The sequence below is a fragment of the Colletes latitarsis genome, chromosome 3 (genome assembly GCF_051014445.1).
Source record: "Colletes latitarsis isolate SP2378_abdomen chromosome 3, iyColLati1, whole genome shotgun sequence".
NCBI lineage: Eukaryota > Metazoa > Arthropoda > Insecta > Hymenoptera > Colletidae > Colletes > Colletes latitarsis.
In genome coordinates this window covers 31,476,146-31,503,164 of record NC_135136.1, presented here as the reverse complement: position 1 = coordinate 31,503,164, position 27,019 = coordinate 31,476,146, and the positions used below count along the sequence as shown (strand labels likewise).

The 27,019-nt window shown below is 32.9% G+C and overlaps 4 protein-coding genes across 5 annotated transcripts; 3 read left to right on the top strand and 1 right to left on the bottom strand.

The window, feature by feature from the left end:
- Positions 1–134: 134 nt before the first annotated feature.
- On the top strand, positions 135–1,151 carry LOC143340278 (transcription elongation factor 1 homolog). Its single transcript, XM_076762032.1, has 2 exons — positions 135–340; positions 417–1,151. Exons 1-2 carry the CDS (start codon positions 225–227, stop codon positions 547–549), a joined length of 249 nt encoding a protein of 82 aa, XP_076618147.1. The 5' UTR covers positions 135–224; the 3' UTR covers positions 550–1,151.
- A 783-nt stretch (positions 1,152–1,934) lies between these two features.
- Positions 1,935–15,307, top strand: LOC143340398 (uncharacterized). Of its 2 annotated transcripts, none has more exons than XM_076762299.1 (7): positions 1,935–2,211; positions 3,218–3,765; positions 3,845–9,285; positions 9,356–10,217; positions 10,326–10,697; positions 10,771–12,312; positions 12,387–15,307. In XM_076762299.1, the coding sequence occupies exons 2-7, from the start codon at positions 3,369–3,371 to the stop codon at positions 12,635–12,637; spliced, it is 8,865 nt and encodes a 2,954-aa protein (XP_076618414.1). In that variant the 5' UTR covers positions 1,935–2,211; positions 3,218–3,368; the 3' UTR covers positions 12,638–15,307. The 2 variants fall into 2 exon arrangements, with proteins under 2 accessions (XP_076618414.1, XP_076618413.1); XM_076762298.1 differs by having other exon boundaries at positions 10,323–10,697.
- A 364-nt stretch (positions 15,308–15,671) lies between these two features.
- Glyrs (glycine--tRNA ligase) lies at positions 15,672–18,525 on the top strand. Its single transcript, XM_076784327.1, has 4 exons — positions 15,672–16,023; positions 16,227–17,907; positions 17,990–18,177; positions 18,255–18,525. Exons 1-4 carry the CDS (start codon positions 15,778–15,780, stop codon positions 18,363–18,365), a joined length of 2,226 nt encoding a protein of 741 aa, XP_076640442.1. The 5' UTR covers positions 15,672–15,777; the 3' UTR covers positions 18,366–18,525.
- Positions 18,526–18,563: 38 nt separating this feature from the next.
- Positions 18,564–24,451, bottom strand: LOC143340607 (uncharacterized). The gene is made up of 7 exons (XM_076762785.1): positions 24,335–24,451; positions 22,420–22,568; positions 21,767–22,081; positions 19,977–20,140; positions 19,735–19,893; positions 18,795–18,959; positions 18,564–18,718 (listed from the first exon to the last, which is right to left on the bottom strand). Exons 1-7 carry the CDS (start codon positions 24,449–24,451, stop codon positions 18,564–18,566), a joined length of 1,224 nt encoding a protein of 407 aa, XP_076618900.1.
- Between the last annotated feature and the right edge of the window lie 2,568 nt (positions 24,452–27,019).

Here is a 27,019-nt window from a genome sequence, read left to right as displayed (position 1 = left end):
ATACTACGCATTACAATACGCGATTTCGTTTGAATCTCCCTCGCTCAAATCGCAGCTTCGATGGTGAGAAAACCAGTTCCAGCAATTTCCCGTCGCGCCGCTGTATGTACCTAAACCCTACGTCATGCAAATGCGTAACAGTACCAAAGCTTGGTACAGGCCACTATATGTTGAATGCAAATTTTTTAATCAAAATACACGTAATTTCGTATACTTGAAGCGTAATGGGACGAAGGAAAAGTAAACGAAAGCCTCCAAGTAAAAAAAAAGCTATTCAACCTTTAGATACGCAATTTAATTGTCCGTTTTGTAATCACGAAAAATCATGTGAGGTTAGAATGTGGGTATAACAAATTTGCTCTTGATTTCTATGACATTTAAATCGTATATTTTACCGTTTTTTTTTTTATTTACAGGGATAAGTCAAGAAATACGGCAAGAATTACTTGTAGAGTCTGTTTAGAAGATTTTCAAACTACAATAAACTTACTTTCTGAACCTCTTGATGTGTACAATGATTGGATTGATGCATGTGAAAGTGCAAATTGAAATTTTGTTACCTCTGCATATCATAACTACAGTGCTGAGAGACTTTTATTTTCTTTTACTGAAATGTCAGTATGTTGCAATGTGAATTAACATCAAATTGTGTGCAATGTGAGAATTATTTTGTTTTATATATTTTATGTCAATGAAAGACATATATTATATATATATATATAATTTTTTTAGTTTAGAATAATAGAATTTTACATGCATCCTATTATATTATACTATACTATATTAAATCGTACTAATTTTAGTCATATCCATATAACTATAGTTTAAGATAAATCATAGTTACTTGTTAAGTATATTTAAAAATAACAGAAAATAATGCAATTATTATAATCTGCATATATTTATAAAGAAGACAAAAACATGTAATGTTTTATACTGAATGTTTTTATTAGATCAATTGTTATGTTATTATAATATAATGACAGTATGAATAAAATGATTTCTATCATAATCCTAGATACAAATATTCTCAACTGTGATTAAACTATTTGTTAAAAAATTCAGGTATTTTAATCAATATTTTTAAATTTATCAATAATATTATTTATAATACACAAAAGGTAATTACATAAATTGTTATATATGCCCACATGGATTATGTTTCTATTATAATAATTATTTTAAATATAAAACCATGGCTGATAACTGATAATTAAAGGTACAATGTATTTAGAATTATTATAGTTGAATAAAATTTGGAACAGAAGTAAGTAAAGTATGCAGCCTTTAAGAGCCTTACAACCTGAAGATATGTTTATATTTTTTTACACACTTTTGAAATCTACTGCCTGAAAGTACAATAAGCTGTAGCCTAAATTCAAACTTCTAATATCCTAGAGTGAAATAAAAACTATATTTTTCATATTGGTATTCTATAAGACATTTATATTTCAAATTTTATATACTTTACTCTAATTTACATTCCATTTCAGTTCTATTTTTATTGTGACAAGATATTTCAAATATTTATATATGTATATTTTTTTTTTTTAATTTTTAAACTATTTTATTTCTTAAATATCCATATTACATTTGAAATTTTACTTTATTTGCTTGATTTAACATTTACTATTTAAAGTAATATTTCAAATTGTATTCAGATATAGATTTGTTTATATCAAATAATTTAGTCCAAATTAGATCATAAATCTATTTTCACGACAATGCAAATGTAGGTAATAGTATTTCCAAATACAATTTCGGAAACTTGACATAAATAATACAGTATTTTATTTGAATAATTATAAATTAGATTTTAAATAAAATTAATTATTTACTATTTACTATTTGAAAGCCATATTTTACCCAGCTGTGGGTGTCGTTCCCTCGCGATCACTCAGCGGATGTGTTTTATAGCGCAGCCAAGATGGCGTTTCACCGAGTGGAATATACTTGTTAGAAAAAGTGCGTGAAAAAAAATGCCGCGGAAAGCTTGAGAGCGACGCGTGCGAACTTAAGTGAACTTTTGGTGGTAAAGTGAATTCTCGTAACCTCGTCATGCAACATAGGTGAAAAGGATTCGGGTGCCAAGGTCGAAACGATGCGTGCATTAACCCGAGTGACAAGGCTTGTTCGCTGATCTTCGGACATTGCGGAGAACCGTGATCGTCGAGCGGCGAACAACGACGCTATGGCGTCCATCAGACGTGTGTATGTGTGTGTCATTATTTTTAATCCGTAATTAACGACTAATTAAGCAGTCGTAAACGCGGATCACTGGTAAAATTTGACGTGTGCAAGAGACGTGACGACGCCGGTTGCAAAACGACGCGACTTCCTAGTGTCAATCGTCGAGTCGGATCGGCTCGTTCGAAAACAAACATTCTGAGCTGCTGCTTTCGTTCTCCTTGTTTGACAGTTTCTGCCTTAAATAACTCGGAACATTATGAATACCTTAACGCGACTTCCTCGGTTATGTTATCACAAATTATGTTGTGCGTGTACTGTAACCCTTCCGTTAAACAGTACGGGTCCGATTCGTTATTGTTAGGGTTTGTTCGTGAGCTCGAGAATGTGACTAGCTGATCTCTCAACAAGTGTGTTTAATTGCAAGTGTTCTAGAATGATTCATAGTTTATATTCTATTTCGAAACACTTTGCTTTTTTAAATCTGTGTATACCTCAATAATATGTCAAGGCATGCAATCTTCTACGTAAACATTTCTATATAAGCTCATAATTATTCATTTTTATTCTAACATTTAGACATTTTAATTTCAATATTGTTAAGTGTTTATTTGTGTTGCTTCATGCGTAACAAAGTAAACTTTATGTTGTTTTACTTTTATAGGAAACACAAATGTTTTTATTATACATCTTTGTTGTTTAAGACAATTGTACGTGATATAGCAATGTATTCCATGAATATATAGTGACTTATTATCCATTTAAAATTATTGTATACAATGTTTTGATATTGAGAATATAATAAATTATTGAAATCGATGCATAATAAATGCATGCATAAGGTACAATAGTTTTATTTTGTAATGTATGTGTTGCATTATTTGTGTCAGTTTTTGGTTTTCTCTATTTTTTTATTATTTTTGGATTAAAATTTTTTAATGTTGTAGTTGTTTTTATTCAATTTATTAATGGAGTGGATTTTAATGTTTCTTAATATTAAACTTACAAAGGAATACATTTCTTATTACAGGCATGAGAGGATATAAAATTATGGGTAAATAATGTAAGCGATACACAAAATAACATAAATATTAGTGTTACACAGAAAAGTGTCAAGACATTCCATGATTTCATATAAAATTTTACTAAATCTCATTGTGACTTAATGAACTGTACGCATCATGTCTAATAGTTTGGACAGTTTTTTAACACGTATTGGGGATGTCACTATAGAACGCGTGACTCCTCGTTCAGGCTCTAAGCCTAATGAAGCATTAATTTCAAATGAAATTTCAACAAATGCAAACATGAACAATATAGAACCTCAAACAGGAAATGATGAAAGTTCAGAGGAGTCTAGTGGTGAAACATCTGACGGAGAACACGAAAAGAAAAATGATACATTACAGTCAGAAGAGATAGAAGAAATACGTTCTGAAGGTTCAGGAGATGACATGGATTTAGATGAAACAATTGATTCCCAAATTGGGGTACGAATGGAATCAGAACGACATCATTCTCAACCCGAAGAAGATGACGAGGAACCAGTTAATATATTGGATACTTTACCATTAGAAGGTTTGTATAATATTGTATTTTATAATTAGAACTCACAGTAATATTAGGTCATTTTCATAATTTTTAATTATATTAAAAGGAGCTCCAATAGAAGGCCAAGAAGTATCCGAGGCTGATTTGCTTGGAAAACCAATTTCAAAAGATACAGACGATGAAGAGAGCATAGAGCATGAAAGTGACAAACATGAAGGTCATTCCATGGAGGATGAAGGGGCTGAAAGTAATAAGAGGCATGCTGATTCAGAGCTTTCTGATACAGCCAAAAAGAAACAAAGAAAGGATGATGGAACTGAAGGAAGTGCATCAGAATGTGAAACAAAGGTAGAAAAGAAACTAGCAAATATGAGAAGAAATATTCGAGAAGTAATGGATGAGAACCAACTTGATGAAGCTACTCTATCTGCCCAACGACAAGAAATGGAACGTCTGCGAAGGGTACAGGAACAACAAAGAATTATTCGTGAAGTTCAACGTCAGATAGCAATAAATAGGCAGAATAATAAAACGCAAACGAGAGTAATCAGTCTTCTACAGGGAAAGCAAAATCAAGCAGGAACTACTATTTCACAATCATCATCATCATCATTTTCACCTACACCAGTTCGTTTACCAAACACTGTGCTTCTTAAAGTAAATTCTGGATCTGGGACTGGATCTCAGACTACTTCTAATATGCAAGCAAATCAATTGCAAAGAAGGTCGATAGATGGATCGCGTTGGCAAAAGAGTAGGGGTGTCTATCAGGGGGTACAGACATCAATTTCTCGAGTTCCAAGTCGTCCTATTGGTCCCAATATGTTACAACAAAGAATTAGAATGATGACACCTTCTGTGAGCATATCACCTGTAGTTCCTAAAAAGGAACCTATGGATAGATCTGAATATTATTCAGATTCTGAACTCTCAGACATAGAAGCTGAAGAAGCATTACGTGAAAAACAGATGCATATTACTAAAAAAATATCTACTGGGCTAAAATCTCAAAAAACGGCTAAGGGTAAAGACGTGGTAACAATATCTAGTTCTAGCGAAAGTTCAGACGATGACTGTATAGTTTTAAGCGATCCAAGTGGAGAAGAAGAAACGGACAACGAAGATGATCCATCCAATTCTGGTATGCATACCAATGATAGATATAACATTCCAGATGAACATGGTAGAGTGTTAATTAATGTGGGTCATCCGGAAACTGAGCCTGATGTATTTTTAGCGCCCCAGGTCGCTCGTATTATTAAACCTCATCAGATTGGTGGTATTCGTTTTCTTTATGACAATATCGTTGAAAGCATTGAAAGGTACAAAACTAGTTCTGGTTTTGGATGTATACTTGCTCACAGTATGGGTTTAGGGAAGACTCTTCAAGTTGCTAGCTTTTGTGATATTTTTTTTCGATGCACTACAGCTAAAACAGTTCTCTGTATTATGCCTATTAATACACTACAAAATTGGTTAGCAGAATTTAATATGTGGTTACCATATGAGGATCCTAATGCTCCTGAAAAACACAATAAAGGTTTAAATGTCAAGTCTGAACCTGGTGTAGAGCTTAAACAAGAGATTAAAGATGATTGTGGAAATCAAAGTGATATGTCAAATCTGTCAAGGCCTATTAGTACAGAGTCAGCTCATCGTTTTGGGCAAGAAAATACACCCCAACCTATGAATATTATGCCAGAAAACCCATATACTCATCAGGGATATGAGACTCATAACATGATACCTGGTTATGTGCAGGATAATATATTAAATAAAAATATGTCAGATTCGCAAGTACACACGAATGAAAATTATCAGAGCGATATTTCTCAAAATACAATCTATAATACAAACTCTAATCCAATATCTAATTTTGATTCAATGAAGTCAGAAGCAAATTGTCATGGTATGCAACAGAGATCAAGTATGCCAGATACAAAATTTGGAGTGGAAAGTCAGAACCCTGGTAACATGTATTCTGGTTTAGAAAACCAGTCACAAACTTCTATATATTCAAATATAGAAACACGAAATCCTAGTACTTTGTATCCTAGCACAGAAAGTCATCACACTGGATCAGTCTATCCAAATTATGATAATTCTACTAATACTTTTTCTAATTACGCAAATCGAACACCTCAAGAAACTGATCAAGAATCTAGAAAAGAATGTTTTAAGAATGCTTTGTCTTCTGTAAATACAGAAATTAACGTGAAAAAAGAACCAGAAGAAATCATTAAGAAGGAGGAAGGCACTTGCACAACAAAAGACGAAATAGTGAATGATGAGAAAAAGGAAATAGAAAAAGTTCAAACTCCATTCAGTGTAGATGCTCCTATTGGTATGGAATTAAGACCAAGACATTTTCGACTGCATATCTTAAATGATTCTCATAAAACCATGACTGCAAGAGCTAAAGTAATTCAAGATTGGCAAATTGGAGGTGGTGTGTTGTTAATTGGGTATGAATTATATAGACAGTTATCTTTAAAAAAGCCAAATAAAGCAAAAAGAAAACGTGGACAACCTTTCAAAGACACTGTTGATGTTGAGGAAGAAGATAAGAATAAAGGATTATTAAATGAGATGCATTCGGCTCTAGTTAATCCAGGACCTGATTTAGTTATATGTGATGAAGGTCATCGAATAAAAAATTCTCATGCTAGCATTAGTATGGCTTTGAAACAAATGCGCACAAAACGTAGAATTGTATTAACTGGTTATCCATTGCAAAATAACCTCTTGGAATATTGGTGTATGGTTGATTTTGTCAGACCTAATTATCTAGGAACTAAAAGTGAGTTCTGTAATATGTTTGAAAGACCAATTCAGAATGGGCAATGTATTGACTCAACACCACAAGATATACGATTAATGAGGTACCGTGCACACGTACTGCATGCTTTGTTAGAAGGTTTTGTACAAAGAAGATCCCATTCTGTATTGCAAGTTTCTTTACCGCGTAAAGAGGAATATATTCTTCTGGTTAGGATGACACCGCATCAACGCCAGTTATATGATACATTTATGAATCAAGTTGTTAAAACACGTGCTGTTCCCAATCCGTTGAAGGCTTTTGCTGTATGTTGTAAAATTTGGAATCATCCTGATATTTTATATCATTTTCTCCGCAAGCGTCAAGCCAATGAAGAAGATGATTTAGATTTGGAAGAAACAATTGGTGAAAAGCCTACTACTGCTGGTGGAAAACGTTCAAAGGCTCGTCAGCCGAAAGGAGAATCTAAAAAGGGAAAGAAAACGAACACAACTATAAAAAATAAACCTGCAGCTAGTGTGCAACCTAATGCTTCTTCATCATCTAATACTGATAACATAGAATCTGACAACTCGCATACAACTCCAAAACAAAGCAATTATTCCAATTATTCTATGCCCATGAATAATTCAGGATATTCAAATTCTATACCACAAAATTCTTATCCTCATGGTTATCAGAATTACAGGCCAAATGACCAAAATGTGTATTACAGAAACGATAATAATCATGGAGAATATAATGAATTTTACAATAATCAAGGACCACAAAGATATGGAAATCAATCATTCCAAACATATACGCAATCTCCGGGATACAATACTTCGCAAAACTATCCTAATCAGTCACAAAATTATATACCAAATAATGAACAGTCTGCAAACAACCATTCGCAAAGGTATCCAACTACTCCTAATTCAGAATTTCGTTCAGATCAAAATCAAGGAAACAATTATGAAGTATCAGGGATGTTTTCACGTCAGGCTTATCCTTATCAAGATCATGGACGTAATTATGCATCAAACTTAAGTCAAGGATCTAGTAATTATCCTCAAGTTCCAAACCAATCTTCTTTTCAATCACAAATGCCAAATCAGTCTACAAACATACCAATATCGGATTATTCTCCCTATACACCTAATCAGACCCCAAATTATAATTCTGCACCAGGTCAGACCACTTCAATGTATTCACGAAATGAAAGTCAACCATTACAAAACTCTACATTAGGGTATGGTGCTAATCAGTCAAGTCAAAATTCGACCTCTCAAACTCCAACAGCTGGATATCTTCCAAATCAACAAGGTCAGGGTACAGCACCCAGTCAAAATCGCGGCTTTTCCCCTAATCAACAAAATCAAAGTCTTACTTTACAAAGTTCTTCCCACACTTATACTGGCACACAGTCACAAAATATGCCACTATCTAATCAGTCCCATAATTATCCTACTCAAGTAAATAGTAATCCTTCATCGCAAACGTCTCTTTCCTTTAATCAACAGTCGCCAAATCCAATGTCACAAAATCAATCTCATCCATATATGGCGAATCCATCAAATCAAACTTCAGTTCCACAGAGTCAAATGCGTGGATATTCTACAACGGCTCAAAATCAGATTAACGTGCCACAAAATTCATCTTCATATCCCTCAGGACAATCAACTACAAATGCTCCTACTCAAACACATGGATATCCTCAAGAACAACAAGGGCCAGTTGCAAATGCACAAAATACTATACATGGATATTCACATCTTGTATCTTCATCAACACCACAAAATCAGTCTTCGTATCCGCCTACTGCCCAAAATCAAACAGGAGCTTCTTCAGGTCCAAATCATGCATATGGTTCTAATCATCAGGGTTCAGCAGCAATGCCACAGACTCCGACTCATAGGTATGGTAGTTCTCAGCAAGGACAAGTACAACAATCTCAGAGTCAGTCTCTTACATATCCACAAAATCAACAAGCACCAGCCTCATCATTAAATCAAAATGATCAAGTCTATCCCAGATCAGATAGTCAACAACAAGCTCAAAATTATACGACAACGTCCAATACACCTCATGAATTTTCAACCGATCGTCAAGGTGGAAGCTCTACTAATTCGACAAATAACTATCCAGTAAACCAAACTCAACAGAATATAAGTTACTCATCAGATGGTACGCATCAAAATCAAGTAGGTCAAATGAAGGGACCAGAAGATCCTTATTGGCAAAGAAATTATTCTCAACCATTTAGATCTGATCAGTGTAACGATCCATATTATCGGGATGTAAATCCTAACGTGAATCGATATCAAAATAATTACTTTCCATCACAAAATTATCAGAATCAATCTTATGATTATAGTAACAATCATAATTCAGATGTGAATTCACGGCCAGATGATTCAAAACCACAGCAGTCTACTACTCATATTCAAAACTCAGGTTCTTGTGATAAAAGTAATAAAGAAATGACTGCAAGTGTCGGCGTACAGAGCCAACCAATACATCAGAGTAATGTTTCTACAAGCTCAAATTATAGTTCTGAATCGAGCTGTCAAACACCAGTGTCTAGATCTGTGCAAAATCTTGGTTCATCACACAGTCCTCGACTAAACCAAAATGATATAGTAAAGGAAGATGATCGAGAAAAAGAGGATTTATTAGATAAAGATAAAGAAGATAAGTCAGATGATGACATTCTTACAAAAGATGAAGAAAAAGACTGTAAAAGTTTTTCAGGAGGAAAAGAAGATCCTGGAATTCCATATGATTGGGTAAATATAGTATAAATGAAACATGTACAATATTAATTTATAAGTAGCTAATTAAGTTTTTTATTTGCAGGCAACGGAATTAATGAAGGGCTATGTACCAGGATTAATTGACGCGTCTGCAAAAATGACAATTTTCTTTTGTATTTTGGAAGAAGCAATCACGCTTGGTGATCGTGTTTTAGCATTTTCTCAATCATTGTTTACATTGAATCTCATCGAAGATTTTTTAGCTAGAAATAGTTTGAAACATCCAGATGGACAAATAGATGCTTGGATTAAAAATGTAAATTATTATAGACTAGATGGAAGCACTAGTGCTTTAGAAAGAGAAAAACTTATCAATGAATTTAATAATAATTCAAAAATTCATCTTTTTCTCGTTTCAACACGTGCTGGTTCATTAGGCATTAATCTTGTTGGTGCAAATCGTGCTATTGTGTTTGACGCTTCTTGGAATCCCTGTCATGACACGCAGGCTGTCTGTAGGGTTTATAGATACGGTCAACAAAAACCGTGTTTTGTTTACCGATTAGTTACCGATAATTGCCTAGAAAGAAAAATATACGACAGGCAAATTAGTAAGCAAGGAATGGCTGATCGCGTTGTTGATCAGTGTAATCCAGATGCTCATCTTTCATTAAAAGAAGCAACTACATTGTCTTGGGATTGGGAAGAGGATAGTCAAGTACAAGATTTTTCACAAACGAAAGACAGTTATTCGGATGAAGTCATGCATCGTGTGTTAGAACGATATTCGTCTTTGCTTACGAAGCAGCCATTCCACCATGAAAGTCTTCTTGTAGACCGAAAAGATAAAAAGCTCAGTCAAGCAGAAAAGCGATTAGCCCGTCGTGGATACGAACTTGAAAAAATGGCTGCCAATTGTTCGAGACCTAGTTATAATTATGTACCCGGAAATACTGCTACACGGGGTACGATTTATTCTAAAGTTTCATTTTCTTTTAACACTTACATTTAAATTGTTTACATTCATTTTTAATGAAAATATTGACATGTTATATGATGTATTATTGTAGCAGGCGGATTACAAATTAGAGCAATTCGCGGCGGTGATAGTAGTACTACATCCAAACCAGTGGCTTCGGTTAGGCCAATGCAACAACGTGGTGCCGAGGGTTTAGGCTCACGTGGTGTGACTGGAAGTCGGTGGATACCGGCAGAAGTATGGCAAAGACAAGGAATGAGCGCACAAGAAATGACATTACCTTTAGATGTTGTTATTCCTACCAATTCGCCTGATAAAGGAAGTATTGTACTAAAAGCCGGTCAACGAGTGATGGTACTGAAGAGTCCGAAAGGCATTTATATGCAATTAGAATCTGGAAAAATTATAGCAATTCGAACAGCTCTTAAATTAAATCAACAGAAACGGGAGGAAGAACCAAAAAAAGGTACGCTATGATCTCAATGCTACTAAAATTGTGTTTTTGCTTTTGAAAATAAATGTATTTATATATATTATAGGAGTATCTTCAATGGCACAGAGAAATTCCAAACCAGAAGTCGGATTTCCATTGAGAAATAATTCAGCCATTTCTATAATACCGAAATCATCTTCAAGTAACCAAATAAGTGGTCGTTCAGTCAATAAACCAGGTGGTCCTAATTATAGGCCGTTCGCTGACAAAGAAATTTCGAAAAGACCAAAACTTGTTGCTACCGCAACCGCCAAACCTTATTTGAGTCAAGTTAATTTGACAAATCAAGTTTCTCTTTCAAGGTTACCAAAAGTAAAGCAAGAACCAGTTGATCATTCAACTCTGGGAGAAAATTCGAATTCTTCGGATGGTCAGGTCAGAACGGAACAAAGGGTCGAAGAAGTAAGATTGGAGGATGTGGTTGCGGAAGTAAGTTCAAACACAGATTATAGCCCTTCTAACCATAATCGTGTATCCAATTCGGATACTGATACGTCTCTACAAAAATCATCCGAAGAAAATAGTCAAGTATATACTTCGGATACTGTAACGGCGCAAGGTGTTCAAACGCAACACGATCAAATAGAAACGGAATTGACATCAAACATTAATAAACAATGTTCTCCTTCGATCGAGAAGCAAGTTACAAAAATAAATGAGACGTTAACAAATTATGGACATGCTTTTCAAACTCAACAAGAAAAGAGAGATACGTCTAATGAGGAAATTATAATTGAAGACCCACCGCAAGTATCGCCTCAAATACAGCCTCAATTACCATCCCAGATACCACCTCAGGTATCGTCGCAGCAAGTTTCATCTCAAGTACCATCGCAAGTACAACCACAGGTACCAACACAGGTACTTCCACAGATACCATCTCAATTGTCATCGCAAGTTGGAACACAGTCAACGGTATCCGCACCATTGCCATTATCATTAACACAACCTACTCCATCGACTATGCAAGTGCCACCAACATCTACGTTACGAGGTACAGAAGGTTCTAAAGGTATGACAGATATTATTGGCTCCACTGCTGCATCCATGGGTACTGGGACTAATGCCATGACTTCACCAAAAACGGCAGAACCAAGTATGCGCGAAACATCTGTCCAGGGCGAACCTAATGTACCACAAGGTTACCCTTATGCTCAGTATCCTCGGTACTATGATTATAGTGATCCACGATCACGATCGTTATCCACTCCTTATGGTACATATTTCCCTGGTGTTCCACCTCATGCAACAAATCCCAGATTACCAATAGACACCGCAAAAACACAACCAGACTTAGGAAAGCCTGTGGAAGAGAGGGCAACGATGAATGTGCCTCCTACATATTCGCAAGTACCACCCAATACTACTGCTAAAACGTTAGCAAATGCAACAGAAACTAAAAGTGCAGAAGCGATGGTAACCACAACTGTTGCTTCTACTCCGACAAGAGATGATACACACATACCCACTGCGTTCAGTCATCCTACAAGCAGTCGTTATCCTGGACCCTATCCACCGGGACCGTATGATCCATATTCACAGCATTATCCTCCAGCACCTGGTTCTTCAGCAGCTTATCCACCGAGTGGTATGTTTGACTCTTCTATATGACATTATTTTTCTATGTAATAAACCTGTGTTGACATTAAATTTGTGATGTAGGTGCACCTGGATATCCAGCATACGGCGGGCCGACTTATAATACCGAGTACGCACGCATGTATACGGCATTTCATGGTCCTCCTCCACCAACAGATCCTTATATACATAGAGGTTATGCACCTCCTTCATCACACCCGCCTAATTATTATCCTCCATTCCCACATCCTCCTCCACCTTATCCAAATTATTCGTTTTTATCGCCATATCCGAATCCTAATATGCCTAGTGAGCCGCAACCACCTGCTCAGTAAGAAAGTTCAGTGGCACTTCGAGACACGATTAGTTTAATAATAATTTCAAGAAATGTCGCATATTGCGAAAGTTTGAAGGCTGTCGCGGTTCAGAAGCTTAATAGACTGAAGCTGTAAAACGCATTGATGTAAATATTTAGTCACAAGTATTGTATTAAGATATTCAATTTACTTAGGTACTTTTCCAAAGTACCAACTCTATGTCAAGAGAGATGAGATAATCTCTTTTAACTTTGAACTGTGCAATTTGTTAAAATGTTCAAAATATTTAGCCTGGAATGCTATGCCGTTTTACGATGCGTCTATTCAACTAAATAATGTCAATGTTTAAAAGTGTACAAGTGATCCCTCTACTTAATATTTTATAGTTTCATTGACACCATGACGTTTTTTACACTTCGTGGACACCGACTGTATACGTTTACCAAGTGCTTCATTAAACTGCGATTATAAAAGTAAAAAAATATATTAGATGTACAAATTTGTACAAACGTTTGTTATTCGTCATTTTTTTATTCGATTTTAGTAAAATTGTGATTAATTTATGTATATGATACTGGGAATATTGAGTCAGAAAGAAGTTTGTACCTTTTAAACAAGTAACGTAAAAAAAGGAAGGAATGCTGTAACTATCGTTCAACTTTGTGCATAAATGCTACACTCATCACTTTTATATATAGGTACTATAAGAATAAAAAAAAAGGAAGAAAATCATTCTGATCAAGCACAATGCTCGGAAAAATATAAAGTTTAAGAAAAAAGTAAAATATATTGTTCATAAAATTTTATACATCAGCATTCCATCTTCGATTTTATATATACTTAAAATAGAAGTACGCATCGCGTTGAAATCTGATTCTTCCTCCTAAGTTAATATAAGAAGAGTGATGGATATTTATGAGTTATATACAAAATGATATTATTTAATATATCGAAGAATTTACATTTTGAAAATAATAGTATAATATGTATAATCGTAGAATTTAATACTTTCAATACTTCGATTGAATTATGAAGTACATTCTATATAGTAATAATACTTTTTTAGTTATACTTTTATCATTATTCATCACTCTTCTATAGAAATAAATTGCAGACTACGCATCGTTATTTCGGTTTTCATAACTTTAGCCATTAATTCTTAAACAATGAAATTAGGCTTCATTTACACAATATGCTCTGAATCTGTGTGTAACCTTTGACTTTTTACATACATTATACGTACAGTATTCACATGGAACATTTAGCAGCCAGTATACAGTTTACAGCATCCTTAGCAAGTTGTATATGACTATGTATCACTACTAAACGTTACGATTTCTGAAATAGATAATCTCATAGTAGCATGTAGGTTTGTTGTTAACTAGGATGTCTTACAGTTCATGACTGTCTTGGAATATAGATAAAAGAAGGACAGGGAGAACCATGATTTTCAGAAGCGACTTTTCAAACTCGGAACTGTGATATTTTGTCATATTCTCGTGTGACAATTTTTGCTTATATATTTTTATTTGGAATCGAAGTTTAACTTTGATTCTTGCGTGAAACTAAGCGAAAAGTTATAACTGTGGTTAGTGTACTGGATCGGAATTGCGCATTTATGTTAACGTAAGTTAATCGAGAGTATGAACACGAGATTTTTAATCAATTTTCCAAGTGCGATATATCGCATATGTGTTTATCATGGTACTCCCTTTAAATATTATAGACGAATTATTATAGAAAATAAGCACTCATGCTGGACACTATTAGTATGTGTTTCTCATCGAATCTGTCACGTGTTTGCTATACGCAAGAAACATACGCATCTTACATGTTAGTACGTGGTTATGGCTGCACGTTCTTTAGGTTTTAAGTGTACAGGTATTACATGACGCGATATTAATGTAAGATGTTGTTTTGCAAACAAGCGACAGAATCTATTGCAAAATACATACGAGATTATATTTACGGAAGATGAAACAATTATTTTGTCTCTGTTATAGCTTTTTTGCCATTTACATACTTGTAAATACCCATTATTTACATTTCATACTTTATTTATTACTATACATTATCCATTATTATCGCTTTTTTGATGTCAGAGTATTGCTCTTATGTAAAATAAATTGTTTACACTGATCAAGAGATTGTTTTTGATTGTAGTGTTGTTATACAGAGAAATTGAAGCATATACATATATAATTGTTTGTATAACGTTTACCCTTATGTCTGACCAACTGTTTAACTTGGAATTAACACATGGTGCATGTAAATGCGTAGAATTAAGAACTTATTACTTATATGTCAAACTGATAAGATTGTAATTAAGAAATGAATCTACCCACAAAAATTTTAACATCCCTGCGGTAGCACAAACAAAACACTCTTGAGTACACACTTTCCTCTATGCACATTACGTGATTCAATGTGTCACACGAAAGCTGGTTTTATTGAAAAGTTATAATTAACGAATAAATTTGTAGGAGTAAAATATCATATTCATCTCAGTTTTTTAAATATTTTATTTTTCTCTAATTGTAATTTTTCTATAAGCCCTGCTATGGTGTACAAGGAAAATAAAATAATTCGAAATTAAGAGAAACAATTTTTTTTTGTAACAAGTAAGTTGGTTTGGTGATACTTCACTAATTTAATAAAAAAAAAATGAGAAACTTATAACTGCGTATAATGTGCGTCATATTTTGTATTTTTTATTTTTTTCATTAGTAACTTTTTAGTTGTATCTATAACATGTTATTTGTTTTGGAATATATTCTTTATGAAAAAAATATAAGAATATCGTTATAGATAATAAATGTTCTTTATTTATAGTGTTAATATTACATATTACGAGAGTTCAAAAAGTAATATTATAAAGTGTTCATAAGCATATATTATTTATTTCGTACGTTTTGCTAACACTATGTTATTTGAAATATACTATACAGAAAGCAATTAAAAGTAAATTAATTAGCAATAATAAATTACTAGTTTAATCTGCTTTTCTAATTTTTATTTTACATCAATTATTTGAAATTATATCAAATATTGCCGCTAACAGTATCGTATTATTAGAAATCAGTACCTGGGATACTTTCGAGTAAGAGATACTGTGGAAATCGTATATTCATCAAACATCAAAGTAGAAAGCATTCTGAATGCAGTGCATTTCGTGTAATATACTCTTTTATTCCAGAAGAACTGCGCCAGCCATATGCAAGACTATAATAATAAATAATAAACAGGCTTTTCGAAGATTTTCTGTTACCTCTAGGTTAGCCGATTTAAGTAAGTGGGGTACGAATAAAAAAGATCGAAAAGTGAAAATACAAATTTTCTCCGATATGTCTGATCCAAAAATTGAAGAAATCCTGTCACCTCTTCGAGCTAGTGTCAAGGAACAAGTAAGTACCATATGGATGCTAATTATTTACTGTTAAGTTTACTTACACGTGATTATTGACAATCAATTTCAATTACTATTAATGTTAAAAATATGTTGAGATAGAAATTAAATTTTATATTTTTTTTTAATCATTTTTAACTAATTTTTTTAAATTTTTGCTTAAAATTATCTATATATCGTAAATTATTATTTTGTTTAAAGGGTGATCATGTCAGAAAACTTAAATCTGATGGTGCTCCAGAATTGGACATCAAGAAAGCAGTTGCAGAGCTTAAACTTCGAAAAAAGTTATTGGAGGATAAAGAGTTGTCTCTTTCGAAATCATCAACATTCGATAGGGCAAGAATGGAAGATCTTTTAAAGCGTAGATTTTTCTTGGATCAGTCATTTGCCATTTATGGTGGTATTACTGGTCAATTTGACTTTGGCCCCATGGGTTGTGCATTTAAAACAAATTTGTTAAATAACTGGAGAAATTTCTTTGTCTTGGAGGAACAAATGTTAGAAGTTGATTGCTCTATTTTAACACCGGAATCTGTACTTAAAGCATCTGGACATGTTGAAAGATTTGCAGACTTGATGGTGAAGGATGTAAAGACTGGAGAGTGTTTCAGATTAGACCATTTAATCAAAGCGCATTTAGAAAAAATTATTAGTGATAAGAAAACTGATGAAAATACACGGGCAGAATGTAAAGATATTATTATTAAATTAGATGGGATGACAAAAGATGAAATGGCTGCAGTTCTATCCAAATTCAATATAAATTCCCCAATCTCTGGGAATGATCTAACACCTCCAATAGAGTTTAATTTAATGTTTGGAACTCAAATTGGTCCATCAGGTCTTGTAAAAGGATTTTTGAGACCAGAAACTGCCCAAGGTATTTTTGTAAATTTTAAAAGATTACTCGCATTTAATCAAGAAAGACTGCCATTCGCCGCGGCTCAAATTGGAAATGCATTCCGTAATGAAATATCTCCAAGGTCTGGGCTGATAAGAGTGAGAGAGTTCACTATGGCAGAAATAGAACATTTTTGTGACCCTCGTGATAAAAGTCATTCCAAATTTGAAGCAGTTAAAGATTTAAGTTTACTTTTATATTCTGCTTGCAATCAGATGGATGGAAAGAGTGCACAATATATGACTTTAGATGATGCTGTGTTAACAAAACTTATAGCTAATGAAACATTAGGATACTTTATGGGTAGAATTTATGAATTTTTAATTAAAGTTGGAGTTGATCCAAAAAAATTACGTTTTCGTCAACATATGGGAAATGAAATGGCTCATTATGCATGTGATTGTTGGGATGCTGAATGTTTAACTTCTTATGGTTGGATTGAATGTGTTGGTTGTGCAGATCGTTCTGCTTATGATCTTACCCAACACACTAAAGCCACTGGAGTGAAACTTGTAGCAGAGAAAAGATTACCAGCCCCAAAAAATGTTGATGTGTGTGAAATAGTACCAAATAAAGTTATAATTGGTAAAACATTTAAAAAAGATAGCAAGTTCGTCCAAGATGCATTAGCAGTATTAACCGAGACTGAGGTTAATACTATGGAAGCTGATCTTAATGAAAATGGAGAACATGTTTTGATACTCTCTAATGGTACTGAAGTAAAAATTACAAAAGATATGGTTCAAGTAAAACGATATCAGAAAACTGTACATGTAGAAGAAATAATTCCTTCTGTAATTGAACCTTCCTTTGGTATTGGTCGCATAATGTATGCCGTTTTTGAACATAACTTTAGAACAAGAGATGGAGATGAGAAACGAACATACTTTAGTTTGCCACCAGTTGTAGCGCCTTTAAAGTGTTCTGTATTACCACTAAGTGGTAATGATGAATTTGTACCATTTGTAAAACAATTATGTACGTGTGCTGATTTTCAAAAGTATATTGAAGCTCAAAATGTTTCAAAAGTACTCATTTAAGTATTTTTTATTATTTACAGCTCAGAATCTCACAAAAGTAGATGTTTCTCATAAAGTAGATGATTCTTCTGGGAGTATTGGGCGTAGATACGCGCGAACAGATGAGATTGCAATACCATTTGGTATTACTATAGACTTTGATACTTTGAAATCACCTCATAGTGCTACACTACGCGAAAGAGATAGTATGGGACAAGTAAGAATAAACGTGAGTAAATATTTTTAAAGGTTTATAACAAAAGGATGAATAATTCTAGAAAAAATAAATTACTGTTTTAATTGTAGTTGGATGAACTTCCAACTATAGTAAGAGACTTATCTAATGGTAAGATTACGTGGACCGAAGTTGAAGCAAAGTATCCTAAATTTGAACAACAAGAATCAACTGAATCGTAATAATGTATTTAGAAAGCCTGCTGAATAACTTATTTGTAATATAAAAGTACAAATATATTGCTATAATTGCAATTTTTATTTTATATCAATATAATTTGCATTTTTTGTTCGTCTTTTTCACAAAAGCTTTGTCTATTGTAATGATAATAAAATTTGTGCTTTCACAATACCTTTATCTTGATATCGTATGTATATTATTCAGAACTTGTAGAAGCTAATGTCAAATTTAACATCCATCCTGTCAAAATCATGTTTAAAACAAACCATTAAGCACTTTATACTTTTTATCCATTTTTCCTTATCTATGTCATCGTGTATAACTTCTTGAAGTTGCATATTAACACGATAAACGTCTGAAATACATAACGATCGTTAGTATCGATATATGCATATTAAAGGTAAGTGACACATTAGTCATTAGATAATTACTGCAACTGCCGGAACATATTTGACAACACATAGCGCAAAGTGTTTTTAACATCCGAATTTCGCCGATAAACTCGAAAATTTGAAGTGACGGTAATTTAAGAAATAGCTTTCTTAGTTGATTATCCAAGTTCTCCCGATTATGCCACAATTGTAGGCACAGATATACTGGATAACGTAAAAATAGATATTATTCACTTAACTAATTTTTCAGATTAATAAAAAGTTAATTTTTTTATAATTTTTTTCTGCTATAAAAATTTTAAACAAAAAAATAGGTTTAAAACCAGTGGAAACCAACTAGCTTTAAGAAAATTTTTCGTTTGTTGCATTCTAATCTCTATGATGGATACTATGCTGTACACTAACTATAGTTACATCCTCGGATAGGAGTAGAAGACTTAACTACTATTTAATAAAAGATAAAAAATGGACTAAAAAAATATTTTCGTATTTAATTCTTTACGAACAAAATTAAAAACGAAACATTAATTTTAACGTTGTTAAATGTGACCCCCCTAATCTGTCGAACAGTGTAATCAGTGGTGGTGTTTAAATTTCATTTATGTTGTATAATTTGAAATAGAACATACAGTATGTTTCACAAGAGCGTTGGTTTAATATCTAAAAAAAGTAATAAGTATTTTTGAAAAATTCAGAAATAGGTTTAAAGTACACATAAAATAGTAGAACACAATTACCTAATATTGTGTGGAATCTCCTTTATTTTTGAGTATAGCCTCGCAACGTGTTGGCATGTTTTTGACAAGCTTTTAAATCTATTTTTGAATTTTTCAAAAATACTTATTTTCTGTGATATCAAGCTAACGCTCTTGTGAAACATACTGTAATGGAAGTATAGTTCCGACTTAAAATAGAAAAAGGAATTCTTATTAATGAATAAATGTACTTTGTACGTCAATTATTTCGTCGCTCAGTTTACCTAAAGTATTCGAATACCACGAACAGAGTGTTTTGATTGTGCAATCGAGAAACCAGGGCTGCTGAAATTTCAGATCGATACTTGTCGATAATGCGAAGGTATGTATCTGGGTGTTTTTTGTAAAAAATTTTTTATGAACATCATACTCTGGTATTCCAACTGAAAAATGAAATTAATTAACATGTGCCATGTACGAGTTCAATATGAAGCATATTGCTGGTTAATATAGGATTGTTTTATACTAATAGCGTATTGTATTTTCAATGCTGGTGCCAAAAGGTGAGCTTTCTTCCAAGCTTTGTCAGGTATCAAGATTATTTCCCTATTATTTGCAGATTCAGAATTTCGATAAATTTCTTCCTCTAGGCACAACAATTGTAACCACTGCCAATTTCGTTGAAGCTTCCTTAGATTGAAATTAAACATATTTTTGACGGTACTCTTATTAATAATATATTACAGGCTTTTATCATCGAGGCTTGAAGATTTGTTTTTCATAGTATGTTAATAAAATAACAGATTTGCGGAAATGGGAAAAATTTAATCACAGACGAAGTATAGGCACGTTAGAGGTATAAAATTTCTAAACTGATAAGCATTTAAGTAGCGCTGTAATATTACAAAAAAAAAATGAAATAACTTCTAAATGAATTAAGGATACAATGTATGTAACAAAATCAATAAGTCCTATTAAAATAAGTGTAATCACACTTTGCAACTACACTGGTGTATTTAAACAGTACACAATTTTCCTTTTTTTCTATTTTCATTTGGAATAGAGTGAAAAAGATGTTACATTTATTCTATAAGAAGAATGTTCGCGTCGTGTAGATTATTAAGTCAAATTAACGAAGTTTTGAAAATACTTTTTCGTGTTTTAAAAAATTTACTCTAACGATGAAGTCGCCTGAGAGTAATGTATTATTTGTTAAATTGTCAACATACATTATTTTATTATATGATAACGTATTTAATTCAACTTTTAACTTTTTATTAGTTACCTATATCAATTATTAATCTTCAATTAATTATCTTTAATAATTCAAACTTAACTAGAATCTTTTTTCATGGTAATTAAATACTTTCATATTAATGCATGTTTATGGTTCCTTCTGAACGTTTACAAATGTGTACAATGTTGAATCATTTTTAATGAAAATGAAACTGAAAAGAACGAAAGCATACCACCCCGTTAGGCGCTAGACGTAAATTAAAATTTTTAGTTTAGGATATTTAGGATAATTATTCCGTGTTCATTGGCTAGCTTACACACGTTCACGCGCCTAGGTGCTACCCGTGTAAGCGAAGGCAATGGGCACGATGACTTTGTAAGATTTATGATTAATAATCTATGTGTATGCATGGTGTACATCTCATATGTACGAGTATGTGTGGTAAGGCCTTTGAAATTGCGATTCGAAAATATATCAAAGAGTCTATAAACTAAATGACACTTTGTAATAACATATTATTATTCATAGAAATGACCTTAAAGTTCTCCTTGCCATCACATTTATGTGACAACTGTTCACATTTTATGCACATAGCACTTAGCTTTCTTAGCTAAGCTGTGTAGAAGAAAAGCATAGAAGTTAACGTCTTTGAAAACTTTTAAATATCGATAGAAGTATTTTGTTAAGACAGAGTTGATATTCAAAATTCTCTGACAATATCATTTTAAGAAACGAATTTTGCAAAAACCTGAAAATACTCCAGAACTCTTTTAACAATTATTTTTATCGCGATAATGCCAAAATCGAACATTGACAATCTTTTCTGACTAATATAAATTCTATCAAAGATACCGGCCTAGCCAAGGATAAACTCGTCGATCTTAGAATTTTGCTAGAATTCAAACTAAAATAGTTTCTGGAGGATTATGATGTTCGTTAGCTGATCTTTGTCTTGTAGAATGATCTGTGCAAGTTTTTATCTTATTTGAAAGAGGTCCGTGAAAAAAAGATTAAGAATTACTGCAGTAGTGCATATAACGTATTAAAAGTAAGAAAAAGATTAAGTAGTCAAATCATACTTAGCCAGATTGATAAGTAGATCTCCTGTGGGTGTCGCTATATATGCATAGTTTATAGATAAGGTGGTGAGATACTCCAAACAACTGATTGCTCGGAACCAATCGCATTTCTTGATCTTTTTATCCTCATAAAATCTTGATCCAACGCGATCGTCAGTTTCCACCGAGATGCCTACCATTTTCTCGAATGCGCGCCAACAATAGACGTATTTCATTGTTTTACGAGAATTATACAATGCCAATAGGAGCCGTACACCTTCGTTTGGCGTTAATGACAAACCTTCCAGACAAATAGATTCTAGGCTATTCTGTTTACTAGAATACACGATATAACTTTAAAATGAGATCAAGAGTTCCACTATATTTAAACAAATGTCTCCTATTTCACAGCGATTTTACTATTTTATCTACATATCGATTTTTTGCAATATTAACGATATAACTAAAAATTTGATAAATGTAATGTTTTAGCCACAGATTCGTAAAATTTGTAATCTTTGATCAGTATGCATAATCAGTTTCAGTTGAGGATTCTACCCTTATGTTTTGAGTAAATAGAAACACTTTATACAGATTACACAAATTGGTGACTAAAACACACTTTTATTTATACTATTTGATTTCTGTACCTATTTAGCGTATAGTTTGCTTACTAAATGAGCTGTGCGAGATTGTTTATTAAGTTTTCCCGGCCAATGTGATCAAACGTTTTTAGACGTATCAGTTGATCCCAAATGCTGATGCCCTTTTTGCGTATTTGGCTACGTACGAGTCTGTAGGAATGTATAAATATCTTTGAATGCTGTGAGTTGTAAAGTACAAACGCGAAGATTGAAGGGTTTTTCAAGCAAAATGTCATATGAATTAGTTATTAGATAATTAAACTCGTGAGATCCGATATCTTTGTGCAGGACACATGGGTAGCGATGGGCAAAATTTTATTCGAATAATAGAAAAGTTATATTTTTATTTTCTCATTGTGAAATATTTCAATCTAAGATTACAATTTTTATTTTTACTTAATAATTAGCAAATAAACATTAGTTTATTTTTTATTTGCTACTCGAAATTTTGATTTGGATAAGAAGTTTGCTCATTTCTACACATGGGACAAAATGCTAACGATACTGAATTCGTAAGATCCAATATCAATGACCTTAGATACGACTCGATATCAACAATTCAAACTCGTGGGAAGTACAGTATTCTTTGGATAACTGAAATAATTTTTTCTCGGATAATTATAAAATGGATAATAAATGGGTATGAAAGGAAAGTTTTTTCCTTTGAAATTTGAATAAAAGCGGTTACGAAAAGTCAGTGTCTGTCGAATCTTTTGTTAGTCGTATTTAGGACAAGATTTTCTGAGTTAGATAAGCATACATAAATGAAACTAACTACTATTCCAGTTCTTTAACTTGAACCCCAGTGAATTAGGAATATTGATTATCTAAATTCAATCAATTAACTCCAATTAATCAGGTGATAATTTCTATGATTATGGACTGGTTGAAGTGGTTGATATATGTGTGACATTGCTTTCAAGCTTTGATCATCGTGCGATTGTAATGTGATGCTCGTTTGCTATTGCATTTTGCCCACAGTCATGGCTTTAATGGCGAATCCACTAACCAACCTGAACGAACGCTTTTGATTTAAAATTTTAAATACTGAGCGACTAATGTAATTTATTGGAAGTTTGTGGGCACAGTCGAAGTTCTGTACAAGAGCTGATCATGTCACTAATAAAATTATTCTTTTACCACTAGATCTACCAAGGGAGTCAAACAATTAAAAAATCCTTTACCAACTGGCAGATCTAAACAAAGGAAGTAACTTTTGTTTGAAAACTTTCTTCCTATCTCGCCTACGTATCCCCAAAGTTTCGAAACTGTTTGAATTTCTGAGTTGGGTATGTTCTCTTGTTAGTTATGGTGTTAAACCATTTCTTTAAACTGTCCGATTACTTATTCCTAGACTGCGGATGCTCATGCATTTAGGGGAAATTTTAATTCTCAAAAAACTACAGAATGCACTTAATGTACAAAAATATAAGGAATACTTAAAATAAAATACAAATGTAGGGGTTGAGACAACCCTCTACAAAGCTTCCATTTCATTAATTTTATGAATAAAAATATGAACTTGTATAAAGATCCGCAATCCACTTATTACAGACAACACTGGTTTCCAATTTCGCATTATTCTCATTAAATAATAAACTTTCGGATCAATCTAATTTTTGGTTATCCGAAGAGTACTGTCGCACGCGTGGCCCACGATCGAAGAAGACCACTCAAATCTTTTCTAAGTTACCGTGCTGTATGATTCTCACTTGGCCAGTGTCACGAGGAGGGCATGATTTACATCTTTCTGGTAGAAGCGTGAGTTTCTTGCGGCGGTTGAATACAAGTGCCAGTAGAAACGGGCCTGGGCATAATAACTTTTTAATTACCAGCCACAGCACGTTCCCCCCGACCGACATCCATAATTGAGTTCTAGCCGTTTGGGTTAATTGAGTTCTCTCGGCTTACGGATTCACCGGGTTTCCTCCAGTGATATACGTACCTCCCTCGAGGGCAAAGGCAAATTCGACGCCGCCCTTGGAAATGCGGCCCTTTCGCAGTGCAGCATCATTTCCCAGTGTCTACGAGATTCGTCCGCATGTCGCGTTCTAAGCAGCATTATTCAGACCTTTTACTTTTCTCTCAGATATCTTATTTTCATTCGTCTTTCTTTGTCATTATCATAATGCAAACATTACCTGGGAAGCTGTTCGAGCATTTCTTCGATGACAGGGTTTAGCATTCCCATTATATTATAGCACATTGAATAGTTACCACACGTACAGTCGTACAAAGTCTTGCTTCTCTCGAGATTTCCATCAAGAAATAGATGAGAGAGGTGGAATGTTATGTTTGGAAAATTTGTCCATTCGTTATGATACAATAATTGTTACAATTATAAAAAAAGTTTTTTGCCCGGATCTTTGTATTAAAGACGTTTCTAATTTTATTTAACATTACATTTTATTAATGTAATAAAATCCCAGATATCTCAATCTCGCTAGTGAAAGGAATAATACTATGGTTTTATAATTGTAGGTATTACCTAATACAGGGTTGTAGGAAATCTTCGTTGGATGAAGTAGAATCATCCGATGCATTGTCACACACTGATTGGTTTACACAAACAGGAGTTGTCTTTTCTCTTTAAAAACAATAAATTAAACGATATACAGGACGCGAACGTATAAAACAGGTCACTTGAATAATTTGCTTTCTTTTGGCGATAGAAAATGAAATGCATTCAATCAATCTTTAATGGTTCGAAGGTGTAATCATTATACTAAAAATTTTCTCAAGGTAACATATTTTAAGGTCATGGATATTTTAAAAAATGGGACCATATATTTTTATCGCTGCGGTGTTACAACAGAATAGACAAATACAATGATGTGTAACTTGACATCAGTTATAATGTCACATCTACAAAAAAAAAATATCGAAAAATTGTTTGTGTGCCATAATATTTGTTTTTTTCGAACCAAGTAAACCTAGTTTAATGCATTTTTTTTCTATCGTCAAAAGTAGACAAGTTATTTAAATGATTTACTTGATATAATATGAGATCAATTATCAAGTTTTTTGTATATAATTGTAAATATTACCTAGCGCATAGTTTCTGAGACACATCGCTAGACGAACTGGATTCGTTTGATACATCAACACACACTATTGGGTTTTCACAAACTAAAATAATCTTTCCTCTTTCTACTGTACTATTAAAATAGTAAAAAATACAGATTTGATATTATATGATATTGTGTTAAATTTTACATTTTCTTCCGTGCAATTTAGAAACTCACTCGGTATATGACTTTTGGAAGTTTGTAGCGGATGATTGGGATTCGTTTGATGCATCATAACTCGCTATGCTGTCTCCACAAACAAGACCTAGTTTTTTTCTATAAAATATATGACATTAAACTGTACATAGCATTATAGAGGTTTTGAATTTTCTTCTTTAGAATTACAGTTACATGTTACCTAATACACGGCTTTTGGGGACTGTCGATAGTTGAACTTGAGGTGTTTGTATCACTATGACACACAGACTGGGTTTTACAAATGCTGAATTTCTTTACTCTAAAATAAATGAAATCGGTAAAAAGATTTTTATTCCACACCGTACGTGATGTTATACTTATTTCTGATATTATACTGATATTTATTTTTTTCTTGATTATTGCAAACAGTACTTAAAACACGGTTTTTCGTAACATTTGGCAGTAGAATTTAACTCGTCCGAAGTATTGCGACACACTGATTGATTTATACAAACGGATGTTATCTTTTCTCTATAAAAAATAAAAATGTAATCTTGTGTAGTATTATACTTATTATTAAATGTTTTTGAAATCATGAACTACTTGGAACATGGTGTTTGGATACTTTCAGTAGTTGAATTCGAGTTTTCTGAGGGGGTGGGACATGTGGATTGGTTTCTACAAACACATAAATATTTCACATCATATATGTTATGTCGATATTTAATTTTCTTTTACAGAATTATAAATGTTACCTAGAATTTGATTTTTGGAGACTTTCAGTAGAAGATGCATTGCAACGTACTGACTGGTTTGTACAAACAAACAAGTCATCCTTTACTCTATTAAAATAATAATTAATTTAAAAACCTACACATTTGAAGCATATAAGAACATAATATTTTAAATTCAAAATGTAACTTTTTATTCGTATATTTGATTGCCTATTATATAATGCATTTTTTAATTGTTTTTATTAAAATAGTATATACACTGTTTTCTTAACTTTTTAATACACGAATTCGATCCATTCGGAGGGTTGCAACGCACTATTCGATCTTTGCAAATACAAGTCATCGTAACGTTTCCTCTATTAGATGAAAGCATTAGAAAAATATTTCATTTGAATAATTTCATTAAACTTCTATTATTTTTTATAAGCAAAATGAAATTTTTACTTGGAATGTTCCATCTTTGATTTTGTAACGCAGGTATTTGATTTCGTTCTATGATCAGAAGCGTTTAGAACCATTTTTTATATTAAAGTAAAATAAATAAGAAATTGAAAATTACGAAGAGAAAAGGTAATATTGTAACCGTCACATTAGGTAGTGTCATATTACGATTTAGGTTAAAAGCATCCACGATTCGTAAATGTTTTCCATTCCATACTTATAAGATGAATGAATAGACGTTCTGACCCC

What these genes read in the sequence shown, in the direction of transcription:
- LOC143340278 (XM_076762032.1), top strand. Translation starts at nt 225, where the DNA reads ATGGGACGAAGGAAAAGTAAACGAAAGCCTCCAAGTAAAAAAAAAGCT. An exon ending in AAATCATGTGAGGTTAGAAT is followed by an intron (nt 341 to 416) that starts GTGGGTATAACA and finishes TTTTATTTACAG; the next exon opens with GGATAAGTCAAGAAATACGG.
- LOC143340398 (XM_076762298.1), top strand. Translation starts at nt 3,369, where the DNA reads ATGTCTAATAGTTTGGACAGTTTTTTAACACGTATTGGGGATGTCACT. An exon ending in GGATACTTTACCATTAGAAG is followed by an intron (nt 3,766 to 3,844) that starts GTTTGTATAATA and finishes TTATATTAAAAG; the next exon opens with GAGCTCCAATAGAAGGCCAA. An exon ending in AGCAGCTTATCCACCGAGTG is followed by an intron (nt 12,313 to 12,386) that starts GTATGTTTGACT and finishes TTTGTGATGTAG; the next exon opens with GTGCACCTGGATATCCAGCA.
- Glyrs (XM_076784327.1), top strand. Translation starts at nt 15,778, where the DNA reads ATGCAGTGCATTTCGTGTAATATACTCTTTTATTCCAGAAGAACTGCG. An exon ending in GAGCTAGTGTCAAGGAACAA is followed by an intron (nt 16,024 to 16,226) that starts GTAAGTACCATA and finishes TTTTGTTTAAAG; the next exon opens with GGTGATCATGTCAGAAAACT. An exon ending in ACCATTTGTAAAACAATTAT is followed by an intron (nt 17,908 to 17,989) that starts GTACGTGTGCTG and finishes TATTATTTACAG; the next exon opens with CTCAGAATCTCACAAAAGTA.
- LOC143340607 (XM_076762785.1), bottom strand. Translation starts at nt 24,451, where the DNA reads ATGCTGCTTAGAACGCGACATGCGGACGAATCTCGTAGACACTGGGAA. An exon ending in GTGGTATTCGAATACTTTAG is followed by an intron (nt 18,960 to 19,734) that starts GTAAACTGAGCG and finishes TACGTTATCCAG; the next exon opens with TATATCTGTGCCTACAATTG. An exon ending in AATATGTTCCGGCAGTTGCA is followed by an intron (nt 18,719 to 18,794) that starts GTAATTATCTAA and finishes TATGTATTTCAG; the next exon opens with ACGTTTATCGTGTTAATATG.